Source organism: Excalfactoria chinensis, chromosome Z (genome assembly GCF_039878825.1).
Source record: "Excalfactoria chinensis isolate bCotChi1 chromosome Z, bCotChi1.hap2, whole genome shotgun sequence".
Taxonomy (NCBI): Eukaryota; Metazoa; Chordata; class Aves; order Galliformes; family Phasianidae; genus Excalfactoria; species Excalfactoria chinensis.
Genome location: NC_092857.1, coordinates 39,771,780 through 39,785,633, shown reverse-complemented (window position 1 = coordinate 39,785,633; position 13,854 = coordinate 39,771,780). Strand labels below are relative to the sequence as shown.

The window sequence follows — 13,854 nt, the reverse complement described above, 5'->3', positions numbered from 1 at the left end:
CTAGAGCAGGGGTTGGACCAGATGGATCTACAGGTACCTGCCAACCTTAACTATTCTGTAATTCTGCACCTGGGCCAGTGTGATGAATCACAAAGAAAAACAATAGATTTCACTGAAATCTATGCAAAAGGCAGCTTTTAATCACACTGGCTTTGTCTTGTCTGTCAAGAGTATGCTCTATTTTCACAATACTTCTTTCTGTTGTAAGGACTACTACACATGCAAGATGAGATGGAAAGAATTTTTGCATAAAGCTCTTTTCAATGGCATAAAGCTCTTTTCTCTTTTTTTTGGCATAAAGCTCTTTTCCATTCTTTTCCATCATTTTTCCATCATGTTAGAATAGCTGCTCTTAAGATTTCTTGGCAGTATTCCTAAATCCCTAACATCGGAGTGCTTACTGATTACTGGGCACTTACTGAGACACTTATCAGACACTTTTAAACAGTCATTCTTTCCTTAAGAAGCTCAGAAATTCACCAGTTGAAGGGTCTGATGCTACAAACTACCGCTTATGGTAACAATTTTGTAGACATTCGTGAATCTGCAAGTCAGGGCCAGAAGACTAGTGTACAAAATATACAAAATGATTATTCTTCCACTGTTGAAAAAACACTCAATAATTAAACCTGGTGATTATCTAATAATGCAAAACATCCCTGTGTTTGGAGCCTGTAGCAAAGCTTGTGTCTTCCAGATGTGGCTGAAGCCCCTATCTGGCTGGCAGGACCCCACCAGTAATCCTTTTCAGAGCATTACATCATCATCAGCAACAACTTGCTTAGTATTCCTAATAAATCTATCAGACAAAACTAGCCTGGTTAGTCTGGGAAAGCAGAAATCAATTAAATACTATTCAGTCTGTTAGAAAAGACTTTCTCCACTAATGTCTGTTTCCTCTGAAAAATATTATCACTCCTATACTAATTTCCTGGTGGATTTTTCTGGCCTCAAGGGGTCAGGATTTTTATGCTACTCCTAACCTAAAAATCTGCACCTCTGAATACATTACAGCTTTTAGCTCCTGTACAACCACAGTGAGACTGCACACCTCTGTTCCCATTCCACCACCACACACACTCTCCCCAGATCAAGACAATCTCAAAAGCTTGACACCTGTAAAAAATAACAGAAGTTATTAAGAAAAATACTGATAATACTGAAGAAACTATAGCTGCAGATTTCCACTATCTGTATTGCTTCATTATGATTTTTTTTTTACAAGATGGTAGGTAAGTTTTATAGAACAAGAAAAAAGGGGGAAAAAAAAGGAAAAAAACGAAAAAAAAAAAAAAAGTATTAATGCTGTGATGCTTGTAGCACCTACTTTTTTGGATGAAAGTAAGAGTGTTTGGACTGGCTCAAAGTTTGGGAAAAGCTGTGTTTCTTCAATAATATGCATTCCATTTTCATAGCTGATAGCTTTGTGCAGGGCCCCTTGATCTGCAATAACACAGCAATGTATTTAAGTGAGATTCTTAAAATAAAAAGGCAAGTAAAAATGCACACTTGTACAATTTGCATCATTTATCCAGATGAGACTTCACACCAGCCTCTGCCAATGGTAAACATTATATATGCCACTGCAAGGAGTTCTGGAAAAGGCCTTCTGAAATGAAGAATGACTTTCAGGGACTATCTCGTGTATGTTTCTGCAGTTTGCAGAACGGCTTAGGTTGGATAGTATCTTAAAGATGATCCACTTCCAACCACCTGCCATGGACAGGCCTGGAACCCACTAGATCAGTCTGCTCCTGCCCAGAGTGCCATCACACCTGACCTTGAATGTTTCCAGAGATGAGGCACTGACAGTTCCTCTGGGCAGACTGTGCCAGTGCCTCATTGCCCTCTGAGTAAAAGATTTCTGAGTATCATCTGACGTAAAATCTCCCTGTTTGAGTTCAAAGCCTATTCTCCTCATCCTATCACTTTTACATCATGCAAAAAGTTGGTCACCCTCCCGCTTATAAGCTCCCTTTTAGTAATGGAAGGCCACAATGAACTCTTTCTGGAGCCTTCTCCAAGCTACACAAGCTCAACTTTCTCAACTTTTCTTCATAGGAGAGGTGCTCCAGCCCTTTAAACATCTTCATGGCCCTTCTCTGGACCTGCTGGTATAGTTTCACATTCCCCCTGTACTGGGGGCCCCATACTTGGGCACTGTACTATAGATGGGACCTCAGGGGGTCACAGTAGAGGGAGGCAACCATCCTCAACTCTGAACCCACTGGCCACCCCTCTTTCGATGCAGCCCAGGATACTATTGGCCTTCCAGGCTGCAAGAACACACTGCAACAGATCCCCAAGCCCTTTATCTGCAGGGATGCCTACAATGAGTTCTCCCAGTCTGCACACATACCTGGGACGGCCTCGACCCAATTGCAGTATCTTGCATTTGGCTCTGTTAATCCTCATTAGATTCCCATCTGCCCACTTCCCAAGCCTACTTGGGTACCTGTAAGATGGCATCCCTCCACTTCTGTTGTGTCAACTGCATCACTCAGCTTGGTGTCATCAGCAAATTTGCTGAAGGGTACACTATCAATGTTGTTGATTAAGTTGTTTTTTTCAGTTCTCCTCCTGCAAAAGCCCCTTAAAGCAAGCAAGGTTCTCCACGTACATATTGTGGCTCCCTATTTTTCTATGAAAATACCACATACTGTAAAAATACTGTAAATATGTTTGAGTTTCCATTAGAGCACACTTTTGCCTGAAGAATAAGTACCATTATTAAAAAGAATGTTATGCAGAACTTACCTGTACTGATGAACATAACATCATATATTGTACCATTGAGTGCTCTGACTCTGTCTACTACAATCTGGGTATATTTCACATCTCGTTTTACAAGGCGGGGTCTGTCTCCCACTGGAGTTACTGAATCATCCATTAGTGGATGGTCTTTAACAAACTGCAATGTTTTGTCTGGTAAATTCAGAGAAGTCATGTAGTTCAAGGCTCTGGCTTCACTGTTTATACACTATTATTTAAAAATAAAAGAAAGAAATAACATAGAGAAAAGCAAATTATATCCTGGCAGCAGGTACATGCACTTTCTTCTGCACATAAAGACATAACTGTACATTATATTCATCCAAGCCTAGAAGGTACCCAAGTACCACAGCACCTTGGCTTCTGCAATATGCTGATCTCTAAGTAGATGGTTTATATTACATTTTTATTTGGACCCAAAATATATTACAGGAAAATACATCAATTTAATATTGAAATAAGGAAAATACAAACACTACAATTAACTGTATGGTAAGTTTAAAAAAAATCAAACAGATACAAACTTTGGAATAAATCACTTGAAGTGTCTTTCAGCAAATCTTTACACTACAAAGTATTCAGATCACAGCAATCTAATACTATGCTTTAGTAGAGCTTTTTTATTTTTATTGTTTTTTTTGTTTGTTTGGTTGGGTTTTTTTTCTGTTTGTTTGTTTGCTTTTCTAGTTTCTTTACTCCTGAGCATCATCAAAATTACAGAAACTTACTGCACCAGGTCGAGGGTTAGGGATCTCCCCATTGTACCGTACCCACTTAGTATGGGACTGTTCTACTGTAGCACTCTGCATATACTTTCCTTTTGAGAAAACTTCTTCTACAGCAGACAAATTGTAGGCACAAACGGCTGACAGTCCCACGTTATTCCTAGAAATACAGGAAAAAAATAAAAATCACAGGAGTAATTACGTGAATTAATGAACAGCTGAGATCAAAACTACTTATCCAGGGAAATACTGTAATAGCACACTTACAGCTGTGGGGTAAAGACTCCATATATCACTGGTTCCTTCAGGGTTGGAGACTTCAGAATAAAAACATCATTGATAATATTGAAAATTAAATTCCTGTCAGGAATGGTGCATATCAATCTGGCCTTGAGAAAAGAAGTCCATTTTTTTTGCAAAGTCCTTAGTCCTCCTTGGTCCCTCTTTAGGCATTGGGAAAAAAAAAGAGAAGTGTCTATGAAGATAATTAGACAGCAGTTTTGTACTTAAGAACCACAGCTACAAAGCTACCAAACTACTTTTTTCTTCTATTTGCTGTTTTCGAACTTTCCTAATTACTGTACTTCTTTAACATTTAATCTACAGCAACATCAAAAACTGTAAATATGCTCATGCACATAAAAGTAAGGGAGCCACAGAAGTTATTTATTCATTTATTGGAGTCAACAGAAATGATGCAGAATGGCTTTTGTAAACATCTAGAAATAATATGAGACACTGGACTTCTAAAAGAACTGTACTTCAGTATTTGAAAAACGGAGATGAGTAATGTAACTTTATAAAGCACAAATGCCAACTAGAACAATTAAAATAAACATGGAGGCATTATACACATTCTTTAACATAAACCAGTAACAGCTCATTTGTCCTCTGACATCCAAACAGAAATGATTTATACTGTAATTTTGAAATATACACTTAATATGCCTGACATTAACAATTCCACTAGGAAAAAAATGTACCAATGGCCTACTCCTGTGGGCAGTTACGATGTTTATGAAGGACTGTAGTACTGAAAGACATCTTTGACCAGACAAGAAATGCTTCAAAAAATTTAGTTTATGAGATGCAGCTCTGTTATTTCTTTACAAAAACAGGCATATTTGGACACTGTTAATAGTTTTTGTTCATTATCCAGAGCTTTCATGTAAAGAATTGAAGAAAAACTGGAAGTTTAAGTACATCTAAGTAAAACTTAAGTAAAAATTCCTTTAGAACTGCAATCTGCCTTTGATACCTTTTATTAACAGGCAGCAGCAATACATCTCTCATGTTCTGTGATACTCCTGCTCTGAAAAGTGCACAAGCTGTCTGTGGGCTGAGGGTTATAATATTAAGTCCCACGTAAAGCTACTTCCAGCTGCTTATTTAATGGGAATTTCAAAGGCACTAACTTGTTATTGATATCTTGACTTCCATATTTAAATATAGAAGTGTAAAGTTAGAATAAAACATTTCAATTGAATCAAAATGAAATTGCTAGGTGATAATATTCCGATGGAAAAGATATTTTGTACTTGAAAAATATCTTCTTCCATTAGCAAGATTTTTAACCATTACTACTTGATTGAACCAAAATAATTAAGGTTTAATCACACTAAGTGTGGCAGACTGCTGGTGACTGTCTTGTTTGTGGCTCTGGCAGCTCCATAGAAGTCCCATCTGCTATAAGTAGCTGTGACTACAGGAAAAATGATCTTCCTTGCATGCTTCTGCCTGAGAATAACTTGAATATGACAAACTTCCTATCTGCTCAACAGCAACTCAAGCATTTTTTATTTTTTTTCTTCCCCCCCCAGGGGACCATAATTAAACTTCCAGTTTAAAAAATAAAACAGAAACAAGGTTTTTCTTTGTTTGTTTTTTTTTTTTAAATCACTGTTATTCTCCCACACCTGCTAGGAGAGGGCAGAACCCTCACACATACTGAAATTTCACTGTTAATTAAATTAAGTCAAGTATTAGTTTCCAAAGCAAGAATGAGACACTGTCAGTTATGACAAACCGGTTAGAACTGCTGTTTCAATGAGATGAAGTTAAACTATTTCCATTTAATTTACAATAAATGTGATTTTTTTTTCACTAAGAACAAAATCTACTGTAATTAGTAAAAGGCAATTGAACCATGTCCCACCTTGCACACTCTAGCTATTCTTGGAATCATAAGTTTTCCAACAAATTCATATTCCACAGACACCTCGGTGAAAAAGAAGTATATCTTGTCATCTTCTCCATCTGTGCTGTTTTGATCTGCTCTCACCACATCAGCAAAAACAAAATTTGGCTCTACAAATACAAAGAGAATAGTTCTACGTTATAAACAACTCTTTTAACTTTATTTTCTTGAACACTCTCTAGAATTTTCTTCTCCCAAACCTCACACCGTATTTAACTGTTCTTCAGTTACTGATCTGCCTACACTGCTGTTGATCCCATGATTAACACTCCTAAAACAGTACAACAGTGGAGGAAAAAAACCAGCTATTTAACATACCATACCTTAAAGATCTCTAATACTTCTTAATCTATTGTATCTCATTACTGCTCATTTTTCACCTACATTCAAACATGGTTTTCTGATAAGTCTGGATACCTGTCCTCCACTGCCCACCTCTCCTCCCTGATGCAAACTTAAGTCAAGCCATATTGTTTATTTCTGTTCATTCATATTTAAGGATAGAATTAGCTAAAACATACAAACAATAATTTGCCAGGGCTGGTCAGCTACCAGCACTAGCAGCTGGCTGGACACATAGGAAAACCACACAGTCCCACAGAAAAATTGTAACAAATCTAAAAATACTAACCCCTCTCCCAAACCCTGCTGGCTTTTAAACACACATAGTCTCACTGTTGTCATTCAGTCCTCATGCATGAAACCAGATATAAGATCTAGGCCAACTCCATCTTGTAAAAACAACTTCATTCCAACTAGATGTACACAGTACCACCCACTTAGTCTTTCTTCTGCTAACTAAAATAACAAATACAACAATAATAACAGGATGTACTACAAATTCAGAATCCTGTCCTTTTTGGATGCTGTTGTTTTTTGTTTTTGCTTTTCTGTTTTGTTTTTTTTACCAATATGCTGCTGCCTTCATGATTTCAGTCTTGTTTGGGCCAAGAGCCACAAAATTCTAAGAGTTCACAAAACCTGGCCAATTCAGAAAGTCAAGAACTGTCATAATCAGGAACCAAGAACATACTAGTTTTAAAATATATATGCTGAGGACAAGGAATATTCTTCTTACTGTATCACAAGTATGTTGTATCACAGTAAGGATGAACAAATGGATACAAAATAAAACACAGCACTTGGCAGTCAAAGTCTATGTGTCTCTAAGCTGTTTTCATTGTTGGTGCTGATAAAAGTTCTGAAAATCTAAAGAGATAAAAAATCTAATAAGGACACACTCCAATATAACAAAAGTCACCCTCTTTGAGACAGTGAACAACTGCTCCTTTCCTCAAAAAAGAAGCTCAAACTCTCTGTCTGACTTTGTGACACTGAAGAAGGAAAAAATGATTTGATCTGCTGTGCTCTCACACCCACTTACCATTAAGCCAAGGTATTGCATATTCTGTTCTCAGAGGACTCTGCTGAGAGTTCCGTGAAATAATAGGTTCACTTCCCAAGAAATTGTAAGAAGTCCCAGAATAAAGCTCCTCATCTTTAAAACAAAAACAAATATTTTAAACTTTCTTATGCACTGTTTACCAAAAAAGGTATGTAAATATTTCAAGAGACTATGTTAGCTTAAACTTCTCACAAGAAAAGATAAACAAAAATTCCCTCTCAGTTGCTACAGACATGTCTTCTATGTCTATATTTCTACTGACCTCTCTCAGAGCTAACATTTTTACAATTGGCTTATTTCTCCAACACAAGCACCTGGCCAAAGTCAGCACTGTTTCCACCATACTTTAACACTTTCCATATAAAGATTATGCTCATGTATCAAAATGTATCTAAGAATTGCCACAGAAGTTTTGGAACTAACTGTTTTTCTCTCTTTTATGTGCTACCATGATTCCAACTAAACTTAAGAATTTAAAGAACAAAATAGTGAGTGAGCCCTTTTTCTCATTTCCTAGTGACGCTTTTCATATTACTCTGAGCTTCTCTTTTATGATCTTGTGACACTATGATACAGCTATCAACTCTGGTTTTCTCCATCAACATTTAGTTGTTTAACCATGTGGTAATATAGCTGCAATACATAACTTTCCTGTTCCATTTCACCACATGTCTTCAGGAAAGCTAAAAATTCCACTTGTTAAAGTTATTTAAATTACTGTAAATGGTACTACATAGGCAGTCAAAGTACATTTACACTACCTGGACTAAAGCACTTGAAAATTACTACCTTGAAAGCTGCTGTTTTAAAAGTTGCTTCCAGAACAACCTGAAGTTTTCCTATGTTCTGCTTATAAGAAACACATTAACATTGAACTCATGAGTACTTTTATGTCTACTTAAATGCACAGTAAAGATTTAGAAACCATCTTAATAGTGAAAGGCTGGAGAACAACAGTGGAGAAGACTTCATCATAATGAAGTATGCAAAGACTGAACTTACCAACCATAACAGACGTGTAGCTTTGAGCAGGATCAAATGGGCATCTGCCTTTACCATCTTCATTCTTACCTTCGAGCTCGAACAAAATTAAATTCTGCAAAAAATGAAGTTGAAAACCACAAGCCAACCATTTGTACTCTTTCTTTCTACTAACTTAATCATGTAAAGGCAACTAAAATCCAACCAGTAACAGACCAGTAACTTTCAGTGAAATACCTACTTTCCCAAGCTTATAAAACAGATAGGAGTTTCCAGAAAATAACAAAGAAGAAGAGGAAATTGAGGAAAGTAGGAAAAAAGAATAGACAAAAAGTTAAATCCAGGCTAAGAAGGAGAAACATAGGAAAGAGACATCTGCAAAAACAAACAAACAAACAAAACCACACAATATGAAAGGTGGAGAAATTAGATGATGAAAGGCAAGAACTTGCAATTATTTAATTAGCTTGCACAAAAATTGTCAGTATTACAAACTAAGAAGGCTTTCTGAAGTGCACTTAGCAATCTTTGAAACTATTAAATTTGTTAGATGGGGTATAATTTAGATGTATTTTTCAAAAACAACAGAATGACTGCTACTTTATAAAACCCTTAAAAATCAAGGAAATAAGGATCAGAAAGATTATTGAGAGCTGAAGCAGCAATACCAGAAAAATAATCACTTATGCTGTGAAATGAAGACACTGGAGTCTAAGGACAGTGACTTCTGGTAATGTTCCAGGGCTACTGGCAGAAAAACTTAGAAGCAGGGGAGACAAAAAAGAGCAAAGTTGAACATAATTACAACAACTCACTGAACAACAGTGAGGAGAACAACAGAAGAGTAAGCAATGAAAAAAGGGAGTTTTGATCTTACGCCAAGGCTTCGCTCTGAAGCAGTCAGAATTATGAAACTATGGCACTGCCAGAAGCAGAGACAAGACAAGCAGAGACAGGAATATTAGAAATTTCAGAGAGATTCAGCACTGGATGGTCACAAAGAATGTCATTCAGTTTCAGAGAGTATTTCTATGCTAATGTAAAATACACAGAGAACTACAAAAAGTAATGAAAGAGTAAACCTGCTGATAACCAAGCTGAATCAATAATTCAGTGTTTTCAAAAAGGAGCAGTATAGTTTATTTCTGTACTCTAATTATCATTGTCAGAGATTGTCATGAATATTTCAGAAGCCATGACAAGCACTGAAACTGCAATGCTATTTGGGAAAAAAAGATTAACTCGTTGTTTAGATGAGCTGCTTTTTTGTTGAAGTTTTTACTGGGTCACAAAATCTACATACTCTTACCAGGTAATCACAGGTTGGCTGAAATGCGTTAGTACCACACACGTAAAGAAAAGTGTCGTTTAGCTGTTGTAGGACACGCACATAGTTACGGCACTCAGTCTGTAATAAAGGATGAGAAAAGGACAGGTCTGATAAACCACAGCTCCTTATTCCAACAAAAATAAAGTTGTGCTGTCAATTCAGCTGTTGCTGCTATTCATGCCACATTGTGACAGTAAGGAGTTTGAACAAAGCTTTGAAAAAAAGGATGCTAAAAAGCAAGCATGCCCAACCTACAGCCTGCTTGCAGTCCAGCACAGCTTGCTCTGCAGCCCACACCCTGCTACCACACCTTCATGGCGTCAGCTCTGCCCCACCAACTGCTCCAGCACAGGACATGGGCAGGGCACAGTGCAGCGCTGAGAAATAATATGGCACTGTGCTTAATTGCAAAGAAAACTGTGTCAGGTTTTGAATATTAAATTTGAAAACACACTACATGCAGAAATGGTGCCAAATTTGATGCACATCAAAGAAGGTATCACCAAGGCAAAATAGTGGAACTGAAAGAAAGTCTGTCACCTCAACTAAGTGTTTTTTAAAAAGTTAAAATTCAAACTGACTCTGTTATAAGAGCTAGTACGGTGGCAGCAGATTTGACTGAAAAAAATAAATAAATAAATCAAAATCATGTCCTCATGGTGACTCTTAGTTAAGCAATGCATGGAAAGCGTGGCAGATATAATGTGTCCTGTATCGTATACTTTATATATGGCCCACAACAATTCCCTTTTGTTCTCCGAGGCCCAGAGTAGTCAAATGGTTGGACATCCATGCCATAAGGATTCCAAACAACAATGACAAGCTCTGTAAGCGCACATTCAGTGGAGAAAAAAACAGTATCATCAACATCCCTTAATTTTCTTTCCTACACAGCCAGGTCCCAAAACTGTACTGCAGTTCCATAAACTATTTAAGCAAGTATAACTACTGTCCTTACTCTTCACTCTTATGAGACAAACCAAGTATTTCTCTGACTGTGTGGTGGGTCGGGATGGAAGAAAACTGGAGACAAAAAGAACAAAACAAGCTTTCTGCCAGATTAGTTCCTTGAACAGATGTGTAAATTGTTGGGGTTTTTTTGCTAGCACTGCATAGTATAGTGAAGATAGGTGAGGACTGCCCATTTTAGTGTAAGAAATAGCAGTGATTGTTTAATACTTATAACACTTGAAACAACTGCACTTTGCAAGACATTATGGCTACAGCATAATCATAGCTAGTAATAAATCCTGAGTACAACGGAGAAAAAGCACTGCTGGGAATAAGTGTAACACAGTAAAACCTGTTAATCTAAAGGCAGAAAAAAAAATAGGAAGAACATTCTGGAGTTCTGAGAGAGCAAAGGCAAAGTACCTACTTACAGACTCTAACATTCTTTCCAATCCACCATCAATAAACTCTGAAAAGGACCTGTGCATACCTAGACATGTCTGCAAAAGCGTATGCAGGTGCATGAAAGATGAGTCACATCCTATACACCCATCATGACTGTATATAATTATTGCTAGCAACCTCAGTCAAACCTGGAGAACAAAGTAATCAGAATGCATCAGGAAGAGCCAAAGAGGAAGAGGAACTGGTCCTCAACAGCCCATCACACCTTGTGTTAGGCAGATAAATTGCCTTGATGGCTCTCAGTTCAAGTGAATGCAGAGAGCAGGGAAAAGGGAGGGAAACCTACTTCACCTCAGATGAGTCCCTGGATGCACCTGGAATTTTATAATCAGTGTGCAACAAAGAAATTGGAGATGTGAGGCGCTGATGTCACAACTCTCTAATTGGATAGCTGCACTACTTTTTGCACATACAGTCTTCTGAACCCTACACTTTCAAAACCATGGTGAAAGTCTGACCATGAATTCTGCCAAGTAAACCCCCAGTCTGAGATATTACTAAGCCAGTGGCACAACACAAAGGGAAAGGCACGACCACCTAAGGCCAATCACCATAAATAAACTACCTCTAAAGAAAGGCAGTATGCACGAGGCAGCCTGTGCCAGCAGTCCTGGAGGGGTTTGAGGCTGCCAAAAACGCTGAGGGAGCCCAGTGACGGAGTTGCCTGCACTGCGACACAGATTGGGCTGCTCAGGAACTGGGGAGCTGTCTGAGCAGTCAGACCAGCAAGGAGCACACCTGCTTATCATCACAAAAATGTATGCAGTTAGTGAAAAATGCACTGGTGGAAAAACAATGGCCTTGAAAATAAACCCTACATCGTAAAGCAAAGCAGGTAAAATTATCAGTCATTCAGGTGGTATCAAGTAGCTCAGTGAAAGTAATGTTGGTTTATTAATATAATGGAAAAAATTATTATACTAGGCACGTAAGAATGTGCTTAGTTTCAAACAAGTTTCAACAGCAAGAATTAATGAACTGAGAATTACAAGAGAACTAACTGTAGTTTCCAAAGCATGAGTTTATTAAATAATTTAGGTGATCTGAAGATTTTAATTTCAAATACTCAGCACCCTTCTTCTTTATCATCGCTCCTCCTTAAAGGAAATGTCTATCTTTCTCCAAATTCAATAGAACATACCTGTTCTGATTTGCCCTTGACTGCACATTTAGTCCTTTTATCTTCAGTGACCTTCCAGTGCAACTAGCAAAAAACAAGCAACAAAAAGTTGTATTCAGAACACTTTAAGGCAAATGCAGTGACTTCAGACCTTGCACAATGCACAAAACAGATTATTTTAATATTTGTGTCTGCAGTATTTATAAATAATTTTCTCAGTAGCTTTCAAAGGTTTAAAGCTATTCTTTTCAGGAGAGGTGACGCTTTCAAATGAATCAATCTCATCAGAGAGTGCAGAACCACTGCTAGCACCCTTTGGGTTCATTATGATCCTTCTCCTCCAATTAATGAAATTCTCCATTAACATATTCATTAGGGAAACGCAAGTGTAATTGTTTTAATTATTTCTTATTAAATTTGCATTAGAAATAAACACGTAAAAATCTTACTGGACCAACTTATACTTTATGTTAAAGAATAACTTTGACAGTTACATCCACTCAAAGTAGCAACTGAAAACCAAGTTTTATACGCATGCAAAATTTCCTATCACCATCCCTAAACATTTTGTTCAGATTAAAAATCAAAGATTATCTTTCAAAACGTCCTGGTTGGGATTCCCTGCCATGCCTCTAGGCACCAGTCTGTGTTGTGGATGAGTAAGAAGCTTGAAAAGAACTTGGGGTAACACCATCACATCAGCAGATTTCTGCATGGGTCAACCCACTCAGAGAAGAGTCAGTACATCCAAAGTATCTCTGTAGGTAAGCAAATGCCTAGTGAACTGGATTGTATTTCTTTGTACCATCATATAAGTGTACAGACACAACTCAAAACATCAAACAGAAGCAGAAACTTAAGGCGCAAGACCCTCATCTCAAGCACAGCACTACTGATAACAGAAAATGAAGTGAAAATTGGAAGTACGATTTTCATATGGAGGATAATGTATTTAAATGCATACCTCATGCTGTTTTTCAGCAATATTCACTGCATTTAATGCAAAGATAACTTCTCTGGCTCCCACATATAAAACATCTCTGTCCTCTCTTAACAGCAAGGTTGAATAGTTTGACACTCCAGTTTCATGAAAATGTATTAGTTGTACCTCTGTTGAAATGAAAATAGCAGGACATGGAGAAACGATCACCTTGGGTCAAGTTTATGGATCATTACTCTAAATTGTCTAACAGCCTTTGACTATCTTTGAAAGCAACAAAGCTTACTTTGGACGACACACATAACAGTTGATATATACCCCTGGAAGCTCTGTTCAGCACAAACAACAGCTCCCATCACTGATGTTAAAATCAATGGTCCCTACTTTCTAGCTCAATTTCAAATGCCTACGAATTTCCTCCTGCAATGATCCCTGTAACTCATGTCTTCCTTCATCTTCTCCAGTCATTAATTCTTTCTTTTTCTAACCTCCTATTCACACATCTACTGTCGGTTCTTTCCTCACTCTCTCCCTTCCACGTACTGTGGAAAATTTAATTAACCACATGAATTAGGCCTCCCCAGACAACTCTAACCAATAATCCCACACCAAGAAAGAAGACATTTCAAATACTACCCCAGCAGAAAGAAGATACAACCTACAAAGGAACCATATACACAATGTAAACAAGGTGATTTTTGAATGGAGGCTGGAAATAACTGCACAGAGCAGAAAGGAATGAGGGAGAATCAAAATAAAAAGGAAGAAGACAAAAGAAAGATGGAGGCATGAGGGAAAGAGACATGCAAACTTGGACAGAATCACTTGGAGAAAGATGACAAAATTATTAATAAACAGGTTTATTCTGCATGTACGACTGTTATGGAAAAGATACTGAAATTTGGGCTGACAGACCTTGTAATGGAGACTACCACGAGGTTAATTCAGTTTCATTTTTAATGGTCAGG

General features: G+C 37.5%; 1 protein-coding gene across 10 annotated transcripts in view; it reads right to left on the bottom strand.

The window, feature by feature from the left end:
• SEMA4D (semaphorin 4D) overlaps positions 1-13,854 on the bottom strand; it is an 87,129-nt gene that overhangs the window by 17,832 nt on the left and 55,443 nt on the right. For all 10 annotated transcript variants that reach the window (XR_011905942.1, XR_011905943.1, XR_011905946.1 and 7 more), the window contains 10 exons: positions 12,911-13,056; positions 11,968-12,030; positions 9,390-9,488; positions 8,102-8,195; positions 7,079-7,192; positions 5,653-5,804; positions 3,765-3,940; positions 3,501-3,657; positions 2,758-2,980; positions 1,328-1,443 (listed from right to left, as the gene is read on the bottom strand). Coding sequence is in view for 5 of the 10 variants with exons in the window: in XM_072358810.1 (XP_072214911.1) it covers positions 1,328-1,443; positions 2,758-2,980; positions 3,501-3,657; positions 3,765-3,940; positions 5,653-5,804; positions 7,079-7,192; positions 8,102-8,195; positions 9,390-9,488; positions 11,968-12,030; positions 12,911-13,056 (1,340 nt within the window). In the remaining 5 variants the exon portion in view is untranslated. The remainder of the gene's footprint in view (positions 1-1,327; positions 1,444-2,757; positions 2,981-3,500; positions 3,658-3,764; positions 3,941-5,652; positions 5,805-7,078; positions 7,193-8,101; positions 8,196-9,389; positions 9,489-11,967; positions 12,031-12,910; positions 13,057-13,854) is intronic.